Consider the following 23,650-nt stretch of genomic DNA (forward strand, 5'->3'; position numbering starts at 1 on the left):
CTGCTGGAGCATGTACTGCCGGTGATCTTATGTTACAGACAGCATTGTGTGTACAGTCCGGATGCTGCAGCATGTACTGCCGGTGATCTTATGTTACACACAGCATTGTGTGTACAGTCCGGATGCTGGAGCATGTACTGCCACTGATCTTATGTTACAGACAGCATTGTGTGTACAGTCCGGATGCTGGAGCATGTACTGCCACTGATCTTATGTTACAGACAGCATTGTGTGTACAGTCCGGCTGCTGCAGCATGTACTGCCACTGATCTTATGTTACAGACAGCATTGTGTGTCCAGTCCGGCTGCTGCAGCATGTACTGCCACTGATCTTATGTTACAGACAGCATTGTGTGTACAGTCCTGCTGCTGGAGCATGTACTGCCGGTGATCTTATGTTACATACAGCATTGTATGTACAGTCCGGCTGCTGCAGCATGTACTGCCGCTGATCTTATGTTACAGGCAGCATTGTGTGTACAGTCCGGATGCTGGAGCATGTACTGCCAGTGATCTTATGTTACAGACAGCATTGTATGTACAGTCCGGCTGCTGGAGCATGTACTGCCACTGATCTTATGTTACACACAGCATTGTATGTACAGTCCGGCTGCTGCAGCATGTACTGCCACTGATCTTATGTTACAGACAGCATTGTATGTACAGTCTGGCTGCTGGAGCATGAACTGCCGGTGATCTTATGTTACACACAGCATTGTATGTACAGTCCGGCTGCTGGAGCATGTACTGCCGCTGATCTTATGTTACACACAGCATTGTATGTACAGTCCGGCTGCTGGAGCATGTACTGCCGCTGATCTTATGTTACACACAGCATTGTGTGTACAGTCCGGCTGCTGGAGCATGTACTGCCGGTGATCTTATGTTACACACAGCATTGTATGTACAGTCCGGCTGCTGGAGCATGTACTGCCACTGATCTTATGTTACAGACAGCATTGTGTATACAGTCCGGATGCTGGAGCATGTACTGCCGCTGATCTTATGTTACAGACAGCATTGTATGTACAGTCCGGATACTGGAGCATGTACTGCCGCTGATCTTATGTTACATACAGCATTGTGTGTACAGTCCGGCTGCTGGAGCATGTACTGCCACTGATCTTATGTTACAGACAGCATTGTATGTACAGTCCGGATGCTGGAGCATGTACTGCCGCTGATCTTATGTTACAGGCAGCATTGTATGTACAGTCCGGCTGCTGCAGCATGTACTGCCGCTGATCTTATGTTACAGACAGCATTGTATGTACGGTCCGGCTGCTGGAGCATGTACTGCCGTTGATCTTGTGTTACAGACAGCATTGTATGTACAGTCCGGCTGCTGCAGCATGTACTGCCGCTGATCTTATGTTACAGACAGCATTGTATGTACGGTCCGGCTGCTGGAGCATGTACTGCCGTTGATCTTGTGTTACAGACAGCATTGTATGTACGGTCCGGCTGCTGGAGCATGTACTGCCACTGATCTTGTGTTACAGACAGCATTGTGTGTACAGTCCGGCTGCTGGAGCATGTACTGCCGCTGATCTTATGTTACACACAGCATTGTGTGTCCAGTCCGGATACTGGAGCATGTACTGCCGCTGATCTTATGTTACAGGCAGCATTGTATGTACAGTCCGGCTGCTGCAGCATGTACTGCCACTGATCTTATGTTACAGACAGCATTGTATGTACAGTCCGGCTGCTGGAGCATGTACTGCCGCTTATCTTATGTTACTGGCAGCATTGTATGTACAGTCCGGCTGCTGGAGCATGTACTGCCAGTGATCTTATGCTACAGACAGCATTGTGTGTACAGTCCGGCTGCTGGAGCATGTACTGCCGCTGATCTTATGTTACACACAGCATTGTGTGTACAGTCCGGCTGCTGGATCATGTACTGCCGCTGATCTTATGTTACAGGCAGCATTGTCTGTACAGTCCGGATACTGCAGCATGTACTGCCGCTGATCTTATGTTACAGACAGCATTGTATGTACAGTCCGGCTGCTGGAGCATGTACTGCCGCTGATCTTATGTTACAGGCAGCATTGTCTGTACAGTCCGGCTGCTGGAGCATGTACTGCCGCTGATCTTATGTTACACACAGCATTGTATGTACAGTCCGGCTGCTGGAGCATGTACTGACGGTGATCTTATGTTACAGACAGCATTGTATGTACAGTCCGGCTGCTGGAGCATGTACTGCCAGTGATCTTATGTTACAGACAGCATTGTGTGTACAGTCCGGCTGCTGCAGCATGTACTGCCGGTGATCTTATGCTACAGACAGCATTGTGTGTACAGTCCGGCTTCTGCAGCATGTACTGCCGCTGATCTTATATTACAGACAGCATTGTATGTACAGTCCGGCTGCTGGAGCATGTACTGCCGCTTATCTTATGTTACTGGCAGCATTGTATGTACAGTCCGGCTGCTGGAGCATGTACTGCCGGTGATCTTATGCTACAGACAGCATTGTGTGTACAGTCCGGCTGCTGGAGCATGTACTGCCGCTGATCTTATGTTACACACAGCATTGTGTGTACAGTCCGGCTGCTGGATCATGTACTGCCGCTGATCTTATGTTACAGGCAGCATTGTCTGTACAGTCCGGCTGCTGGAGCATGTACTGCCGCTGATCTTATGTTACACACAGCATTGTATGTACAGTCCGGCTGCTGGAGCATGTACTGACGGTGATCTTATGTTACAGACAGCATTGTGTGTACAGTCCGGCTGCTGCAGCATGTACTGCCGGTGATCTTATGCTACAGACAGCATTGTGTGTACAGTCCGGCTGCTGGAGCATGTACTGCCGGTGATCTTATATTACAGACAGCATTGTATGTACAGTCCGGCTGCTGGAGCATGTACTGCCGCTTATCTTATGTTACTGGCAGCATTGTATGTACAGTCCGGCTGCTGGAGCATGTACTGCCAGTGATCTTATGCTACAGACAGCATTGTGTGTACAGTCCGGCTGCTGGAGCATGTACTGCCACTGATCTTATGTTACACACAGCATTGTGTGTACAGTCCGGATGCTGCAGCATGTACTGCCGCTGATCTTATGTTACAGGCAGCATTGTATGTACAGTCCGGATGCTGGAGCATGTACTGCCACTGATCTTATGTTACACACAGCATTGTGTGTACAGTACGGCAGCTGCAGCATGTACTGCCGCTGATCTTATGCTACAGACAGCATTGTATGTACAGTCCGGCTGCTGGATCATGTACTGCCACTGATCTTCTATAGATATATGGAATGTTCCACTAAGGGCTCTAGAGGCACGAGGTGTATCGGATAGTATCATGTGATGGAAGGATGGACACCATAGTCTCAGTACCTCACTTAGATACATAGAATGTTCCGCTGAGGGCTCTAGAGGCACGAGGTATACAGGATAATATCATGTGATGGAAGGATGGGCACCATAGTCTCAGTACCTCACTTAGATACATAGAATGTTCCGCTGAGGGCTCTAGAGGCACGAGGTATACAGGATAGTATCCTGTGATGGAAGGATGGGCACCATAATGTCAGGACCTCACATAGATACTGTATATGGAATATTCCGCTGAGGGCTCTAGAGGCACGAGGTGTATAGGATGATAATATGTTATTGGAGGATGGGCACCATAGTGTCAGGTCCTCACATAGATACATAGAATGTTCCGCTGAGGGTTCTAGATGTATGAGGTATATAGAATAGGATCATGTGATGGGAGGATGGGCACCATAGTGTCAGGAGCTCACATAGATATATAGAATGTTCTGCTGAGGGCTCTAGAGGCACGAGGTGTATAGGATAGTATCATGTGATGGAAGGATGGGCACCATAGTGTCAGGACCTCACTTAGATACATAGAATGTCCCGCTGAGGCCTCTAGAGGCACGAGGTGTATAGGATACTAAATGTGATGGAAGGATGGGCACCATAGTGTCAGGACCTCACATGGGTATATAGAATGTCCCGCTGAGGCCTCTAGAGGCACGAGGTGTATAGGATACTAAACGTGATGGAAGGATGGGCACCATAGTGTCAGGACCTCACATGGGTATATAGAATGTTCCGCTGAGGGCTCTAGAGGCACGAGGTGTATAGGATACTAGATGTGATGGAAGGATGGGCACCATAGTGTCAGGACCTCACATGAGTATATAGAATGTTCCACTGAGGGCTCTAGAGGCATGAGGTATATAGGATAGTATCATGTTATTGTAGAATGGGCACCATAGTGTCAGGACCTCACATGGTTACGTAGAATGTCCTGCCGAGGGCTCTAGAGGCACGAGGTGTATAGGATAGTATCATGTGATGGAAGGATGGGCACCATAGTGTCAGAACCTCACTTAGATACATAGAATGTTCCGCTGAGAGCTCTAGAGGCACGAGGTGTATAGATGAGACATTTCTGGAGCAGGCTGATAAACCTCTGCTCTGGGGCACACTTCCCCGAGTGCTCTAATCCGGTTCCTATCCTAATAGGTGCAGCTAATTTCTGCTGTATAACATTTCTAAGCCCTTAAATAGCATCTTGGAAGCATCGGCTGTGATGGAGGTGGAAGAGAGCCAGCGACACAGATAACCCGGACTCAGGACGGATCTGCAGGCTTGTAAGTGACAGCCTGTGCCCGGGATCTTGGAATAGATTGGTACCCAGGGCGGATGCAGGCTCAGGAGATGCTCCGGCCCACTTGACGCTGGCTGTAACCTTGCACGCTCCCCTATCCCGGCTTGGCAGGAGGACTGGGCTGAGAGATTACATATCGGTCAGCGTCTAAGGCATAACATGTTATCACAACGCGCACAGCAGAGCATTGTTTGCCTGGGGTCCTGATTAAGCGTCTGAACGGTAAATCTGCACACAAAGCTCTTATCCCCTCTGACCAAACACCCCGGATCAGTGCTCCACGCTGAATGTTTGTTTATTTATCACTGTAAAGCCGGGATAATTACACACGCTGATTACACGCAGACGGTCCACGGTTTAGGGCAGGAACGGCTGCTGGGAAAGGTGAGCTATTCCTCTACGCCGCCCGTACGCGGGACACCTGCTGCTCACCTGGGCACGTTCTGTACACCGCGTCCCAGCAGTAGGGGTTGAGCGCGACCGCTCTCAGGAAAGGTCATTTATACAATGTCCCCGTGTTTCTGGCCAGCCGTGTCAGGGCCGGGGTCAGGTGTACCCTGTGTATGATAGAGGGTGCCGCCGTCGCCTGCAGAACAGTCATGGTTTCCTACGGCTTCAGAGACGGAGCAGATTCGGCAGCTTGGAGTCTCATTAAAGCAAGACAATGCTCGGTTTATACTGTACTGCAGTCACATTAATCAGCATGTTTTCTCTTTTAATTAAAACCATTTTAGTAAATTAAAGCCCACAGCAAAACACATATATAATTTGTTTGTAATTAGCTCCTAATTGGTGGTAGTTGCAGCTTAGCACCCTTGGTTTCTTTCTTCCTGATTGCCATTTTATTAGCAGGCTAGTCATTAATTAATCTTTTTTTTTTCTAATTAGCTTATAAAACTGTTGATGGCACATTATTGTAAATGTGATTTTAAGTTCAAAGCGTGTTAATAAGCTTTCTTACTCAGAAGAAGAGAGATAAAGGAATAGCTGAAAACACACCAGTTATTGTATTCCAAACCCTCATTCAGCGCGGAGGAGACACGCCAGGAAACATGCGTGTAGCTGGTAGAACACGGAAGGTACACGTGGATGCATGGTCTGTGGCCGCAGAGACCGCGTGTATCGGGCTAGCCGCAGCCGGCGCAGGACACGCAGCAGAACTTTCCATTCGCTGGCGGGACCTCGTCTCTCCCACCGTCCTAGGACAAGCCGTAGGCTCTAGAGCGGACGCAGAGTCCCGCACAGGTCTGTGGATAGATCTTGCGCGTTCTCTGTAACCGCTCGCGTCTCGTTCTGCGGCAATAAGGACATTACTGTACTACTTTTTACTAAGGACATTACTGTACTACTTTTTATGTGGCAGACGTTCTGAAACGCGGTCCTAAAGCCACCCCAGCCGTCCAGGTTTTGGCTACAGGTGACTTAATTAGCATCTGAGTCAGTTTGATTTAACCATCTGTGCTTGAGCCGTGGATATACCTAAAACCTGGGCTGTTGGCGTGCTTTGAGGACCACGTCTAAGAAGCTCTGACGTATGGTGGGCAGATACCAGGGGCAGATTGCGCGGAGGCTCCTGAAGGTGGGAACTGATAATACAGTGTCAGGGGCACCTCTTAGATTGTAAGCTCATCTGGTCACGGTCACCTTTACTTTGGTTCCATGTACTGTATGTAGTTTGTTGGCATTACGCTCCCCTTAATGTACAACTCTGAGTAATGTATTGGTGCTGTATAAGTAACGGGGGAGATGATTTTGTGTGTGTGTGTGTATATATATATATATATATATATATTGTTTGTATGATGCCCCGGTGCTGTCACGTGTGTAACAGAAATGAGAAACCATTCTACAATGACTGTATCCTCACTTCTCGACCTCCCGGTCACGTTTCTGTACCCACCTTTGTGGTTGCTGGTTGGAGCCGCTGTGGTTCTCGCACAGGATACAGTTACCCACTGCCAAATATAACTCGGCTGTGATGCTGAGACCTGGATCCTGCCCTCCCCGGTTCTGTACATGACTGGAATAACACACAGGAAGAACGCTTCCCGCTGTAGCTACTGTAACCTCCTGCTGACCATAACGACTGATGCTGCAGACAGGTGGTAGTGACATCAGCATTAATACGATACAAGCCGCCTGCAGGAGGTGATACTGTTCTAACCATTGCTATACAACCATCCACGGGAGGATCAGAGCTGCGGCTTGCTGCCTGGCTGTGACACGGCGTGGCACGGGCATGGCTGACTCTCTGCGGCTTGCTGCCTGGCTGTGACACGGCGTGGCCCGGGCATTGCTGACTCTCTGCGGCTTGCTGCCTGGCTGTGACACGGCGTGGCCCGGGCATGGCTGACTCTCTGTGGCTTGCTGCCTGGCTGTGACACGGCGTGGCCCGGGCATGGCTGACTCTCTGCGGCTTGCTCGCTCCCATTGCTGGTGTCCTGGATGAGCACATTGCGACTCATTCCCTTTGCTGCCTCTCTGCAGGCTGGCGGTGTGCTGCTCACTTGCGTCTACTGGTTATCTGCTGGTTGCCGCGCACATCTTGCTCTCTCCCTAAGTATATGGCTGACCGTATATATGACCTGAACCCTCTGCTAGCTCTCTCACATGCTCCCCTGCCGGTTGCCTTCAGGTTGGTGGTTTGCATTCTTCTTTCTGCCACTCCACTCGCACACTCCCTTTGCTGGCTGCCTGGAGGTTTGGTTCCCTCTGCTACCTCTCTCACCCCCGCTCCCCCTGCTGGCTGCCTGGAGGTTGGCGGTTTGCATTCTTCCCTCTGCCACTCCGCTCGCACACTCCCCTTGCTGGCTGCCTGGAGGTTGGCGGTTTGCTTTCCTCTGCCACTCAACTCGCGCACTCCCCCTGCTGGCTGCCTGGAGGTTGGCGGTTTGTTTTCCTCTGCCACTCCGCTCGCACACTCCCCTTGCTGGCTGCCTGGAGGTTGGCGGTTTGCTCCCTCTGCCACGCCACTCGCACACTCCCCCTGCTGGCTGCCTAGAGGTTGGCGGTTTGCTCCCTCTGCCACGCCACTCGCACACTCCCCCTGCTGACTGCCTGGAGGTTGGTTGTTTGCATTCTTCCATCTGCCACTCCACTCGCACACTCCCCCTGCTGGCTGCCTGGAGGTTGGTGGTTTGCATTCTTCCATCTGCCACTCCGCTCGCACACTCCCCCTGCTGGCTGCCTGGAGGTTGGTGGTTTGCATTCTTCCATCTGCCACTCCACTCGCACACTCCCCCTGCTGGCTGCCTGGAGGTTGGCGGTTTGCTCCCTCTGCCACGCCACTCGCACACTCCCCCTGCTGGCTGCCTAGAGGTTGGCGGTTTGCTCCCTCTGCCACGCCACTCGCACACTCCCCCTGCTGGCTGCCTGGAGGTTGGTTGTTTGCATTCTTCCCTCTGCCACTCCACTCGCACACTCCCCCTGCTGGCTGCCTGGAGGTTGGCGGTTTGCATTCTTCCCTCTGCCACGCCACTTGCACACTCCCCCTGCTGGCTGCCTGGAGGTTGGCGGTTTGCATTCTTCCCTCTGCCACTTCACTCGCACACGCCCCCTGCTGGTAGCCTGGAGGTTGGCGGTTTGCTTTCCTCTGCTACTCTACTCACACACTCCCCCTGCTGGCTGCCTGGAGGTTGGCGGTTTGCACTCTTCCCTCTGCCACTCCACTCGCACACTCCCCCTGCTGGCTACCTGGAGGTTGGCGGTTTGCTTTCCTCTGCCACTCAACTCGCGCACTCCCCCTGCTGGCTGCCTGGAGGTTGGCGGTTTGCTTTCCTCTGCCACTCCACTCGCACACTCCCCCTGCTGGCTGCCTGGAGGTTGGTGGTTTGCTCCCTCTGCCACTCCACTCGCACACTCCCTTTGCTGGCTGCCTGGAGGTTGGTGGTTTGCATTCTTCCCTCTGCCACTCCACTCGCACACTCCCCCTGCTGGCTGCCTGGAGGTTGGTGGTTTGCATTCTTCCATCTGCCACTCTGCTCGCACACTCCCCCTGCTGGCTGCCTGGAGGTTGGCGGTTTGCATTCTTCCCTCTGCCACTCCACTCGCACACTCCCCCTGCTGGCTGCCTGGAGGTTGGTGGTTTGCATTCTTCCATCTGCCACTCTGCTCGCACACTCCTCCTGCTGGCTGCCTGGAGGTTGGTGGTTTGCATTCTTCCATCTGCCACTCCGCTCGCACACTCCCCCTGCTGGCTGCCTGGAGGTTGGTGGTTTGCATTCTTCCATCTGCCACTCCGCTCGCACACTCCCCCTGCTGGTTGCCTGGAGGTTGGTGTTTTGCACTCTTCCCTCTGCCACTCCACTCACACACTCCCCCTGCTGGCTGCCTGGAGGTTGGTTGTGTGCATTCTTCCCTATGCCACTCCACTCGCACACTCCCCCTGCTGGCTTCCTGGAGGTTGGCGGTTTGCATTCTTCCCTCTGCCACTCCACTCGCACACTCTCCCTGCTGGCTGCCTGGAGGTTGGTGGTTTGCATTCTTCCATCTGCCACTCCGCTCGCACACTCCCCCTGCTGGCTGCCTGGAGGTTGGTGGTTTGCATTCTTCCATCTGCCACTCCGCTCGCACACTCCCCCTGCTGGCTGCCTGGAGGTTGGCGTTTTGCACTCTTCCCTCTGCCACTCCACTCACACACTCCCCCTGCTGGCTGCCTGGAGGTTGGTGGTTTGCACTCTTCCCTCTGCCACTGCACTCGCACACTCCCCCTGCTGGCTGCCTGTAGGTTGGCGGTTTGCTTTCCTCTGCAACTCCACTCGCACACTCCCCCTGCTGGCTGCCTGGAGGTTGGCGTTTTGCACTCTTCCCTCTGCCACTCCACTCACACACTCCCCCTGCTGGCTGCCTGGAGGTTGGTGGTTTGCTCCCTCTGCCACTCCACTCACACACTCCCCCTGCTGGCTGCCTGGAGGTTGGCGGTTTGCACTCTTCCCTCTGCCACTCCACTCGCACACTCCCCCTGCTGGCTGCCTGGAGGTTGGCGGTTTGCTTTCCTCTGCCACTCCACTCGCACACTCCCCCTGCTGGCTGCCTGGAGGTTGGTGGTTTGCTTTCCTCTGCCACTCCGCTCGCACACTCCCCCTGCTGGCTGCCTGGAGGTTGGTGGTTTGCTCCCTCTGCCACTCCACTCGCACACTCCCCCTGCTGGCTACCTGGAGGTTGGCTGTTTGCTTTCTTCCCTCTGCCACTCCACTCGTGCACTCCCCCTGCTGGCTGCCTGGAGGTTAGCGGTTTGCATTATTCCCTCTGCCACTCCACTCGCACACTCCCCCTGCTGGCTGCCTGGAGGTTGGCGGTTTGCTTTCTTCCCTCTGCCACTCCACTCGCGCACTCCCTGCTGGCTGCCTGGAGGTTGGCGGTTTGCTTTCTTCCCTCTGCCACTCCACTCGCACACTCCCTCTGCTGGCTGCCTGGAGGTTGGCGGTTTGCTTTCTTCCCTCTGCCACTCCACTCGCGCACTCCCCCTGCTGGCTGCCTGGAGGTTGAGCGCACGCTTCTTGCTGTCCCCTATCTTGCTTTCCCATGCACGCGGTGCCGCTTAGGAATAGCAGTGTGGGGGATGATGGCAGAGGGGTTTAGGAGGAAGTGTAACAAAAATTGAAAATTGGATAAAAAATCCCCTGAAATAATGTCATATTACTAAAAAGATGAGGGGGTAATTTGTGGCGACTTTCTTGCTAATTTTCCTGAAGCCTCAGAATAAGGGTCTGTCACCCATTCTGTGCATGAGGCCTGACAGCGCCAATGATCCATGAAATAGTCTGCCGCTGGCTTTGTTCTGATAAGAATGAACAAATCTGCACAAAGCCCGGCTCTCGGAATCTCATTTTCATACATGCATTGCAGTTTAAAAGAAATAAGCTGTTTGCTGACTTGATTAATCAGACAATTGAGGGCTTTTTTTTTGTCGCTTTGATCTTTGCGGTCTCCAAGGTAACGCCGTTGACACTAATGTTGAGCTCAAGTTAAGACAATCAGAAATTGTCGACATCACAAACATTTCGATGAAAATAAAATGTGTTCCTTTATGTAGAAGACCTTCTGGCGTCTCTATAGGAAGGTCTGTAACCTGGGAACCCTAAAAGTTCCCGATTCTCCCGATAGATGTTTTCTTACTGCGCAGATTACGGCGCTGTGTGACGGCGGTGCTGGCGATCGTCTCCGCTTTGTCGGATGGTCTCTGTTTGCTATTTTCAGTCTGTGAATGTGGAAATGTGGCTTCCAGCCTTGACCCATTGAAACGCCTGGAATAGGAGCTGGTATATATCTCTATGTGTATTTCACAGGCCATGAGAAAGGGGAGGCAGTGTTGTGATATATTACAAGGCGCAGCCATTGTGTCTGTCTGAGATGATTTACACACTTTAAACCTGTAAAATTGAAAGGAATTTAAAAGAGAGCGAGAAAAAAAACAAAAAAAACTCCCAAATCCGGCTGTGTATTGGCTGGAGGTTACGCCGCTGCCTTACAAATCTTCTAAGTGGCTGTAACGATGATCGCCTCCGGGGAACAGCCAGGACCGGCTTCTGAAACCAGCTAAAGCCCTTATCTTATATCCAAGCAAAGTACCATTAATCTTTTTGAAAGACCTTTTTATGGCTTTTAATATAGCCCAAATTAGAACATTTTACACCCTTGGTTCCTGAAATATAGTGATAAAAAGCCTTTAGAGCTTAGTTTTCCTGACTGCGGGCTCCGACCAATTTCCAGTTCTTTGCAATAATGTTTAGACACCTTAATTAAAATGCAGCAAAATACTGGATGTTCTGTGCGAGAAGTGCCGCGGATTTTCTACAAAAGAACTTGTTTGTATTCTGTGTTGTATATCTATGGTCTGTATGAGAGCAGATATGTCCTGACGTAGTGGAGAGGTGACCGCCGGGGGGGGGGGGGGGGGCAGGAGCCCCTCTTTAATCCCACAGAGTGCTTTATTAATACATCATTCTGGCCGTCTGCTCATTAACCCACTAACACCCTCTGTAACTCGCCCTGTTACCGGGAAGTCTCCCCGCTGCATTATCTCTGGGGGAGTCCCCGGATTCTTCCTGTGAAATCTGATATCATATATCGCATTAATCGTCACAGTCGCCTCGTGCGTCCTAGTCGCATTGCGCTGTAACTAAGACGCATTTTCGGCAAAAAAATACGGCCGACGCTTGCGTGCCAAGAGAGGCGGTCAGCGATGCATTATCCTGGCTCACTGATGTTGTGCACTACATGTAGCATCTGTCCGGCATTGCAGCCTGATACGTAGAAGCTTCTGTCAGACACATATTTATAATCCAATATAAATCCTGGTCGCCGGCCGCCCGCATACAATACTACACCCAAGTCCTCTGCTGTATTACCTGATCTTTATTTCCAGGAGAAACATCACAGAATAGAAATTGTGCATTAGTGATACATATAATAACACCCAGATATCCTAGACTTACAACGTAAACTTGGTTGGTGATCATGATGGAATGAGACGTATCTACCACCCGTCCGTCCTGAGGAGCATCCTTTGTGTGCCCCCCTCTGGCTGTCCGTTCCCTTCAGTATCCCAGGGTGTGAAGGAGCAGCACCCCGGGATATGGTGCAATGTAAAAGCGCCCTGTAGAGAGACCTGGCATTTTAGACCAGGTAGCGAGCAGGGTTGAACACCGGTCTCCCCACTTACAGATCGCGATGATCCCCTCGCTGACGCCATTTCCCCTCAGCCTCTGTCTTCTCTCTTACAGATTGCGGTGATCCCCCTCGCTGACGCCATTTCCCCTCAGCCTCTGTCTTCTCTCTTACAGATCGCGGTGATCCCCTCGCTGACGCCATTTCCCGTCAGCCTCTGTCTTCTCTCTTACAGATCGAGGTGATCCCCCTCGCTGACGCCATTTCCCCTCAGCCTCTGTCTTCTCTCTTACAGATCGCGGTGATCCCCTCGCTGACGCCATTTCCCGTCAGCCTCTGTCTTCTCTCTTACAGATCGAGGTGATCCCCCTCGCTGACGCCATTTCCCCTCAGCCCCTGTCTTCTCTCTTACAGATTGCGGTGATCCCCCTCGCTGACGCTATTTCCCCTCAGCCTCTGTCTTCTCTCTTACAGATCGCCGTGATCCCCCTCGCTGACGCTATTTCCCCTCAGCCCCTGTCTTCTCTCTTACAGATTGCGGTGATCCCCCTCGCTGACGCTATTTCCCCTCAGCCCCTGTCTTCTCTCTTACAGATTGCGGTGATCCCCCTCGCTGACGCTATTTCCCCTCAGCCCCTGTCTTCTCTCTTACAGATCGCCGTGATCCCCCTCGCTGACGCTATTTCCCCTCAGCCCCTGTCTTCTCTCTTACAGATCGCGGTGATCCCCCTCGCTAACGCTATTTCCCCTCAGCCTCTGTCTTCTCTCTTACAGATTGCGGTGAAGATCACCAAAGCCGCGTCCTGTCACAGGTATGTGACCGCCAAGGAGGAGCAAGAATCCGGGCAGGCGAATGAGAAGAGGCAAAAGCCGATGGTCTGGGGGTGAGGACCTAACGCAGACCTCATAGAACATGTGACGTAGATGACGCAGACCTCACAGAACATGTGACGTGGATGACGCAGACCTCACAGAACATGTGATGTAAATGACGCAGACCTCATAGAACATGTGACATAGATGACGCAGACCTCACAGAACATGTGACGTGGATGACGCAGACCTCACAGAACATGTGACGTAAATGACGCAGACCTCATAGAACATGTGATGTAGATGACGCAGACCTCATAGAACATGTGACGTAGATGACGCAGACCTCATAGAACATGTGACGTAGATGACGCAGACCTCATAGAACATGTGACGTAGATGACGCAGACCTCACAGAACATGTGACGTAGATGACGCAGACCTCATAGAACATGTGACGTAGATGACGCAGACCTCCTAGAACATGTGACGTAGATGACGCAGACCTCATAGAACATGTGACGTAGATGACGCAGACCTCATAGAACATGTGACACACATGACGCAGACCTCATAGAACATGTGACGTGGATGACACAGACCTCATAGAACATGTGACACACATGACGCAGACCTCATAGAACATGTGACGTGGATGACGCAGACCTCATAGAACATGTGACGTGGATGACGCAGACCTCATAGAACATGTGACGTGGATGACGCAGACCTCATAGAACATGTGACACACATGACGCAGACCTCATAGAACATGTGACGTGGATGACGCAGACCTCATAGAACATGTGACGAGGATGACGCAGACCTCATAGAACATGTGACGTAGATGACGCAGACCTCATAGAACATGTGACGTAGATGACGCAGACCTCATAGAACATGTGACGTGGATGACGCAGACCTCATAGAACATGTGACGTAGATGACGCAGACCTCATAGAACATGTGACGTAGATGACGCATACCTCATAGAACATGTGACGTAGATGACACAGACCTCATAGAACATGTGACGTAGATGACGCAGACCTCATAGAACATGTGACGTAGATGACGCAGACCTCATAGAACATGTGACGTAGATGACGCAGACCTCATAGAACATGTGACGTGGATGACGCAGACCTCATAGAACATGTGACGTAGATGATGCAGACCTCATAGAACATGTGACACACATGACGCAGACCTCATAGAACATGTGACGTGGATGACGCAGACCTCATAGAACATGTGACGTGGATGACGCAGACCTCATAGAACATGTGACACACATGACGCAGACCTCATAGAACATGTGACGTGGATGACGCAGACCTCATAGAACATGTGACGTGGATGACGCAGACCTCATAGAACATGTGACGAGGATGACGCAGACCTCATAGAACATGTGACGTAGATGACGCAGACCTCATAGAACATGTGACGTAGATGACGCAGACCTCATAGAACATGTGACACACATGACGCAGACCTCATAGAACATGTGACGTGGATGACGCAGACCTCATAGAACATGTGACGTAGATGACGCAGACCTCCTAGAACATGTGACGTAGATGACGCAGACCTCCTAGAACATGTGACGTAGATGACGCAGACCTCATAGAACATGTGACACATATGACGCAGACCTCATAGAACATGTGACGTAGATGACGCAGACCTCATAGAACATGTGACGTAGATGACGCAGACCTCATAGAACATGTGACGAGGATGACGCAGACCTCATAGAACATGTGACACACATGACGCAGACCTCATAGAACATGTGACGTGGATGACACAGACCTCATAGAACATGTGACACACATGACGCAGACCTCATAGAACATGTGACGTGGATGACGCAGACCTCATAGAACATGTGACGTGGATGACGCAGACCTCATAGAACATGTGACACACATGACGCAGACCTCATAGAACATGTGACGTGGATGACGCAGACCTCATAGAACATGTGACGTAGATGACGCAGACCTCCTAGAACATGTGACGTAGATGACGCAGACCTCATAGAACATGTGACGTAGATGACGCAGACCTCATAGAACATGTGACGTAGATGACGCAGACCTCATAGAACATGTGACGTGGATGAGGCAGACCTCATAGAACATGTGACGTGGATGACGCAGACCTCATAGAACATGTGATGTGGATGACGCAGACTTCATAGAACATGTGACACATGACGCAGACCTCATAGAACATGTGATGTGGATGACGCAGACCTCATAGAACATGTGACGTAGATGACGCAGACCTCATAGAACATGTGACGTAGATGACGCAGACCTCATAGAACATGTGACGTGGATGACGCAGACCTCATAGAACATGTGACACACATGACGCAGACCTCATAGAACATGTGACGTGGATGACGCAGACTTCATAGAACATGTGACACACATGACGCAGACCTCATAGAACATGTGACGTAGATGACGCAGACCTCATAGAACATGTGACGTAGATGACGCAGACCTCATAGAACATGTGACGTGGATGACGCAGACCTCATAGAACATGTGACACACATGACGCAGACCTCATAGAACATGTGACGTAGATGACGCAGACCTCCTAGAACATGTGACGTAGATGACGCAGACCTCATAGAACATGTGACGTAGATGACGCAGACCTCATAGAACATGTGACGTAGATGACGCAGACCTCATAGAACATGTGACGTGGATGAGGCAGACCTCATAGAACATGTGACGTGGATGACGCAGACCTCATAGAACATGTGACGTGGATGACGCAGACTTCATAGAACATGTGACACACATGACGCAGACCTCATAGAACATGTGACGTGGATGACGCAGACCTCATAGAACATGTGACGAGGATGACGCAGACCTCATAGAACATGTGACGTAGATGACGCAGACCTCATAGAACATGTGACGTAGATGACGCAGACCTCATAGAACATGTGACGTGGATGACGCAGACCTCATAGAACATGTGACGTAGATGACGCAGACCTCATAGAACATGTGACGTAGATGACGCATACCTCATAGAACATGTGACGTAGATGACACAGACCTCATAGAACATGTGACGTAGATGACGCAGACCTCATAGAACATGTGACGTAGATGACGCAGACCTCATAGAACATGTGACGTAGATGACGCAGACCTCATAGAACATGTGACGTGGATGACGCAGACCTCATAGAACATGTGACGTAGATGATGCAGACCTCATAGAACATGTGACACACATGACGCAGACCTCATAGAACATGTGACGTGGATGACGCAGACCTCACAGAACATGTGACGTGGATGACGCAGACCTCATAGAACATGTGACACACATGACGCAGACCTCATAGAACATGTGACGTGGATGACGCAGACCTCATAGAACATGTGACGTGGATGACGCAGACCTCATAGAACATGTGACGAGGATGACGCAGACCTCATAGAACATGTGACATAGATGGCGCAGACCTCATAGAACATGTGACGTAGATGACGCAGACCTCATAGAACATGTGACACACATGACGCAGACCTCATAGAACATGTGACGTGGATGACGCAGACCTCATAGAACATGTGACGTAGATGACGCAGACCTCCTAGAACATGTGACGTAGATGACGCAGACCTCCTAGAACATGTGACGTAGATGACGCAGACCTCATAGAACATGTGACACATATGACGCAGACCTCATAGAACATGTGACGTAGATGACGCAGACCTCATAGAACATGTGACGTAGATGACGCAGACCTCATAGAACATGTGACGAGGATGACGCAGACCTCATAGAACATGTGACGTAGATGACGCAGACCTCATAGAACATGTGACGTGGATGACGCAGACCTCATAGAACATGTGACACACATGACGCAGACCTCATAGAACATGTGACATGGATGACGCAGACCTCATAGAACATGTGACGTGGATGACGCAGACCTCATAGAACATGTGACGTGGATGACGCAGACCTCATAGAACATGTGACACACATGACGCAGACCTCTGTGTGTTCTGCATACATGTGACGTGTGTAACACAGACCTCTTACAACATGTGCTTTGTTTTACATTGTCTTTCAGGTTTGAGGCCAAGAAGAGATGGGAAACCAAAAGCAACATGGGGTACATGTAGCGGAGGGAGCAGCGCCGGCGTCCCAGGGGGTGGGAGATCTGCGCCCATTACTGGCCCACCCACAATCCAGATATTCCTGGGACCGCCCTTACACACTGGGTGTGGCCTCAGTATAAGTGGGCGTGTCCTCAGTATAAGTGGGTGTGACCTCAGTATAAGTGGGTGTGGCCTCAGTATAAGTGGGTGTGGCCTCAGTATAAGTGGGCGTGTCCTCAGTATAAGTGGGTGTGACCTCAGTATAAGTGGGTGTGGCCTCGCCCCACATTTGCTATAGCAGTGTTTGTGCTTTGTGTGATGTCAGCCAGGTTTCTATCATGCGGTGATATGGGAAGTGACACTGGAACCTGTTCAGTCCCTGTATCCGGCGCTGTGATGTCAGCGGGCGCAGGACGGGAATCGGTAACAGACCTAACAATAGCAAAGTAAGAAATCCATCCGTTACCGTTATTCTGTCCCCCATTATACAATAAACGTCATTATTTTTCCATGAAATCCGTTTCTGATGTTCTGTATATTATGATCCGGCTAGCTAGCGCTTCCGATGTCAGTGTGCGGCTGTGTGACGGCGCTAATCTCTGTACTTCTACACGCCTCTCTCCCCCCTTACCTGCTGGCTTGTGAATGAGCCCCAGCCGTGTGACCAGACGCATCCGCCACATTTACCCTTCCCTTACTCTGGCTGGAAATGCCCATAATACACTATATTGTACAGCCGACCGTCAGGAATGTGTATAATGTTATGTCTGGTAGCCCCGGAGCATGGATGGTAAATAATCCCTCTCACCTGCAGCTCCATGTAACGTACCTGTCTTATGTCTACAAGAGGCTGCAGGAGGCGGAATTGCCCCGGGGTAATCTTCCAGCTTCCTGCCCACCCCTGACACACCTCCTCTGCTAATGGGGGCTATCTGTGCTGTAATTAGGTGTAAATTATAGACTGGTTCCTGTGACAGGCCATAAATCTGAGCGTGTACCTCTGCGGGGGCTGCGCTTCTCTCTACGTAGCGACCTGCCGTTACTATTTCTCTCTGCGCTTCCACTTCCTACTCATTAGCTATTCGGATTATAACGCCAGGCAGCTTTTCCTGTTGGGCTGGATGAAGCTGTGTCACATACAGGAGCGTGTGGTTGTATTTGCTGTAGGATAATGGTTTTTGCTTCTCCCACAGGAGATCAGAAACGTCCCCTCCAGGTCTCGTGTTGTAGCCTCTGAGATGGGAGTAACTGCAATAGCGCTTTTATTCTTGGAATAAATTCAGAGATCCTGAGGCCTAATGGTAGTAAATTCGGCGCTCTCTCCCGAGCTCAGGACTGCGCCATCCGACTCTTGCTTCTGCTGCATTGTTCTCTGGCACCCGGATGACAATTCGTCAGTGATTTTTATCCAAAAAAGGGGGAATTCAATTAGCCCCTCTGCTAATTGCAGCTCCAGAGGTATTCAATTAGCGGTGAATACCCCGCGCGCGAGTTCCCACAGACGGACTAAGCCTTGCCGCTCTTGGAGCTTCGAGGTGAAGTCCGCAGAAAATCCCCGCAAAATCGTGTTGCACGCGGGAAAAAAATATTGATTACACAGTTTACGCGGAATCAGTGGGTTTCTGCACGTGAATCTCGATTTTATTTAATTGAATAGCCTTTTCCCGCACCGCAGGGATTTTTGTCAGCAATTAGTCAAGCGGTAAACCCTGCGGCTGCTAATTGAATACCCCCTTAGGGGCTGGTTGTGAAGTCTCCTCTAGGATCTGTGTCCTCTCAGGGTCAGTGATGTCTCGTGCTGGTAGGAATAGGCGCAGTCTGGGTGGCGGAGGGACCTGATCGCTGACCGCTGCTCCTGAGGACGGTGAGTATGTGCTGGAGAATGTGCAGGTCCCGGATACCCTTACAGTGTTCTGTGTCTTTACCTCCTGCAGAGAGTTTATTACGTTACATTTGTATAATGAGTGACGAGATTATAACGTCGTTTGCAGGTTTGTCTAGGATGATGAGGAATTCCTCTGTACACCCTGAGAATGGGGGTGTATGTGTCTGTAATAAGTATGGGGGGATAAGGGAGCTACATACATACATTATAAAGGACATTTTTCTCTTACGTCCTAGAGGATGCTGGGGTTCCACATTAGTACCATGGGGTATAGACGGGTCCACCAGGAGCCATTGGCACTTTAAGAGATTGAGAGTGTGGGCTGGCTCCTCCCTCTATGCCCCTCCTACCAGACTCAGTTTAGAAAATGTGCCCGAGGAGCCGGTCACAGCTAGGGGAGCTCTGCAGAGCCTGCAGCGAGGGACAGAGGGGGGAGCAGTGTCCGCCCTGCGGGGTCTGAGCCACTGTCTCCCCTGACTGGACACTGAGCTCCAGAGGGGTCGGATCGTTCTCCGCCACAAGGGACCGCTCACCCCAGCAGCATGCCGCCGACCCCTTACAGAGCTGAAGAGAGTGGTGAGTTAGTCACCGATCCCCCTAGCAAGCGGGGGGCCGGTGTGAAGATGGCGGCAATGGGGATGGAGCGCAGTATTAACCGCGCTCCTGGACAGTATCAGAGGCACATAGTGCGGCGCTGTGAGGGGCGCCCTGGGTCAGCGCTTACCCCCAACACTGGTCAGCAAGCCTGTCGGGGTCCAGGGATCTCAGCCAGCAACTTTACTCAGGCCAGTATAATCACCTGAAGAGCGGGAAGACAGCGCCATTAAGGGGCGGAGCTTCTCCTCAGAGCGGACCCAGCAGCGTTCAGCGCCATTTTCCTGCATGCAAGCTGAAAGGAAGATATACTGGTCCCTCCACAGCAACTCCAGCTTACTGTACACGGTACCAGGGGGTTGTAGAAGGGAGGTGAGGCTGTTAATTGACTGTGTGTCCTGTTAAGCTGCACAAGTCAGCGCTGATAAGGGGTTTCTCCTTGCAAAAAAAAAAAAAAAAAAGTGCTGTGTGTGGGTTGGCTTCAATCTCTGTGTCTCTCTTGCCATTCTTGGGGGGAAACTCTGTCCGCCCCCACGTGTGTGTGTGTGTGTGTGGAGTGTTTGGTGGTCTCCTTTCGCTATGTCCAGGGACTCTGTGTCATATGCTGCAGAGGATTTATCCTCCCAGGATGATCACATTCCATGTAATCAGGTTTAGCACTGGTTTAGCACAGATTCCAGCAAGGGAACCAGAGTGGTTTTCCTCTACCAAATCTTGGATTTCTCAGATTTCAGACAGGGTTGCCAGTGATGAATCTGCAACCCAGGTATTACAGAACTCTATGGCTGTATGGCCGGTTTCTGGTACCTCAGGACGCTCCGCTATATACCCCCACAAATGTGCGCTTGTGCAGGTCACACAAGACGACACGGATACCGATTCTGACACTACAGATGGTGATGGGGATGTGTTGCGGGGGTCTGCCTCTCTTGCAAAGGGGGTGCAATTGTTGATAGAGGCTATCAGGGATGTGTTAAATGTTAATGATACCACACCTGAGCAGGTTGAGGAGGTCTTTTTCGCTGAAAATAAAAAATCCTCGCTAATCTTCCCTGCGTCAAAGAAATTGAATGCTATATTTGAAAAAGCATGGGTAAACCCTGAGAAAAAATTCCAGATCCCTAAAAGGGTGCTGGTGGCGTTACCTTTCCCTGAGGAGGATAGGAAAAAATGGGAAAACACGCCGATTGTTGACTCTCAAAGAAGGTGGTTTTGCCTGTTCCAGGATCTACCGCCTTAAAGGAGCCGGCTGATAGGAAAATTGATATCACGCTTAAATCAATGTACACTGCTCCGGGGGCCATATTACGTCCCACTATTGCTAGTGCATGGATTGCAAAGGCAATAGTGAAGTGGTCGGCTACCTTATTTGAAGATTGGGATACGATGGATAGGGATGAGGTTGCATTGTATTTACGCAACATTCATGATTCTGCAGGTTTTATGGTAGAATCCTTAAAAGACCTGGGTTCCATGGCTTCAGGAATATCTTCCATGTCTGTTTCAGCTCGTCGGGGACTGTGGCTGCGCCAGTGGTCGGCCGACGCGGAATCCAGAAGAAGTGTGGAGTCATGCCCTATACAGGTCAGGCTCTCTTTGGGGAAGCTCTAGACGCGTGGATTTCTACCGCTACAGCAGGTAAGTATCCGTTTCTTCCCTCAGCAACACCTGCTCCGAAAGAAATCATTCTCCTCAGCTGCGCAGCAGTCCTTTCGGCCTAACGAGTTAAGTCCAAGAAACCTGCCGCTGCAGGTTCCCAGGAACAAAAGCCTGCGTCAAGTACCCCTAAGTCCTCCGGATGACAGTGGACTGCTCGGGCCCGGTGGAGGGGCCACTGGTAGCGAGACTCAGACATTTCAGTCATGTCTGGGTGTCGTCCTGCCTGGATCCCTCCGCTTTTTCAAGTCAGGCTTACCAACTCTGTTGGAAGACAGCACAGTTCTTCAGGACGCTGTCCAGAAGCTGGTGGAGGCACAGGTCATTGTGCCAGTACCACCTCACATTCTGACCAAAGGTTACTATTCGAACCTTTTCGTGGTACCGAAACCGGATGGTTCGGTCAGGCCCATTCTGAACCTAAAATCATTGAACCCCTTTCTAAAGGAGTTCAAGTTCAAGATGGAGTCTCTCAGGGCGGTGATATCAGGTCTGGAAGAGGGGGAATTCCTGGTATCACTGGATATCAAGGATGCGTACCTCCACATTCCGATCTGGCTGCCGCATCAGGCTTATCTCCGCTTCGCATTGCTGGACTGTCATTTCCAGTTCCAGGCCCGCCATTTGGACTCTCCACAGCACCAAGGGTATTTTCCAAGGTGATGGCGGAAATTATGATACTGCTCCGCAAACAGGGTGTGAACATCATTCCTTATCTGGACGATCTCCTGATAAAGGCATCGTCCAGGGAGAAGCTGCTGCAGTCCATTGTTCTCACAACACGACTGCTCCAGAGTCACGGTTGGATTCTGAACCTTCCAAAGTCACATTTGGAACCAACCCAGAGGTTGTTTTTTCTAGGAATGATCCTGGATACGGAAGTGCAGCGGGTGTTTCTTCTGCAGGAAAAGGCGTTGGTGATACAAGCTATTGTCCGGGATGTCCTGAAGCCACCCCAGGTGTCAGTTCATCAATGCATCCACCTATTGGGAAAGATGGTGGCCTCTTACGAGGCTCTCCAGTATGGGAGGTTCCATGCTCGGCCCTTCCAACTGGATCTCCTGGACAAGTGGTCAGGATCTCACCTCCACATGCACCAGCGAATTCGTCTGTCACCAAAGGCAAGGATTTCACTCCTCTGGTGGCTTCAGCTGCCTCACCTCCTGGAAGGCCGCCGGTTCGGGATTGAGGACTGGGTCCTGCTAACAACGGATGTGAGCCTCAGGGGCTGGGGTGCGGTCACTCAAGGAGTAACCTTCCAGGGAAGGTGGTCAAGCCTGGATGCCGGCCTGCCCATCAACATTCTGGAACTAAGAGCCGTATACAACGGTCTTCTTCAGGCAGCCCCTCTTCTAAGAAATTGGTCCATTCAAGTGCAGTCAGACAACGTAACAACAGTGGCTTACATAAACCAACAGAGCGGAACGAAGAGCAGAATGGCAATGTCAGAGGTGTCAAGAGTACTCCTCTGGACAGAAAAGCACGCGTTGGTGCTGTCAGCCATCTTCATTCCAGGAACAGACAACTGGGAAGCAGACTTCCTCAGCAGACACGATCTCCATCCAGGAGAGTGGGGACTCCATCCGGAGGTGTTCAAGGAAATAACAGACGTTTGGGGATTACCCCAAATAGACATGATATCCTCTCGTCTCAACAAGAAGCTTCGGCGTTATTGTTCCAGGTCGAGGGACCCACAGGCAGTGGCAGTGGACACCTTGGTGTCCCGTGGGTGTTCCAGTCAGTGTACACGTTTCCTCCACTCCCACTCATCCCTAGAATCCTAAAGCTCGTAAGGAGAACATGGGTTCAAACGATCCTCATTGCCCCGGACTGGCCAAGAAGGGCTTGGTACGCGGACCTTCTGAATCTACTGCAAGAAGATCCGAGGCCTCTTCCTCTTCGGGAGGACCTGCTACAGCAAGGGCCGTTCGCCTATCAAGACTTACCGCGGCTACATTTGACAGCATGGAAGTTGAGTGCCTGATTCTGGCTCGGAAGGGCATTCCGAAGACGGTTATTCCAACCCTCATCCAGGCTAGGAAAGGGGTAACGTCTAAATATTACCATCGTATTTGGAAGAAATATGTCTGTTGTTGTGAGTCCAAGAAGTTTCCTGCGGCGGAGTTTCAACTGGGACGTTTCCTCCTCTTCCTGCAAGCAGGAGTGGATATGGGCCTGTGATCGGGGTCTGTGAAGGTCCAGATTTCTTTATCATCCACTAGGGGTCACTGGAGTACTCTTGGGGATATGGACGGGCTTCCGCAGGAAACAGCACTGAATATTC

At 51.1% G+C, this 23,650-nt stretch overlaps 2 protein-coding genes across 2 annotated transcripts in view; one reads left to right on the plus strand and one right to left on the minus strand.

The window, feature by feature from the left end:
* The window catches only part of FAM204A (family with sequence similarity 204 member A), a 121,453-nt gene extending 103,706 nt beyond the window's left edge, over positions 1–17,747 (plus strand). The window contains exons 6-7 of the mRNA XM_063950134.1: positions 13,030–13,139; positions 17,204–17,747. Coding sequence (XP_063806204.1) covers positions 13,030–13,139; positions 17,204–17,255 — 162 coding nt within the window. The 3' untranslated portion in view covers positions 17,256–17,747. The remainder of the gene's footprint in view (positions 1–13,029; positions 13,140–17,203) is intronic.
* Positions 17,748–18,476: 729 nt separating this feature from the next.
* Positions 18,477–23,650, minus strand: part of LOC134984583 (uncharacterized) — a 146,448-nt gene continuing 141,274 nt past the window's right edge. The window contains exon 13 of the mRNA XM_063950135.1: positions 18,477–19,159. Coding sequence (XP_063806205.1) covers positions 19,014–19,159 — 146 coding nt within the window. The 3' untranslated portion in view covers positions 18,477–19,013. The remainder of the gene's footprint in view (positions 19,160–23,650) is intronic.

Source organism: Pseudophryne corroboree (assembly GCF_028390025.1).
Source record: "Pseudophryne corroboree isolate aPseCor3 chromosome 3 unlocalized genomic scaffold, aPseCor3.hap2 SUPER_3_unloc_67, whole genome shotgun sequence".
Taxonomy (NCBI): domain Eukaryota; kingdom Metazoa; phylum Chordata; class Amphibia; order Anura; family Myobatrachidae; genus Pseudophryne; species Pseudophryne corroboree.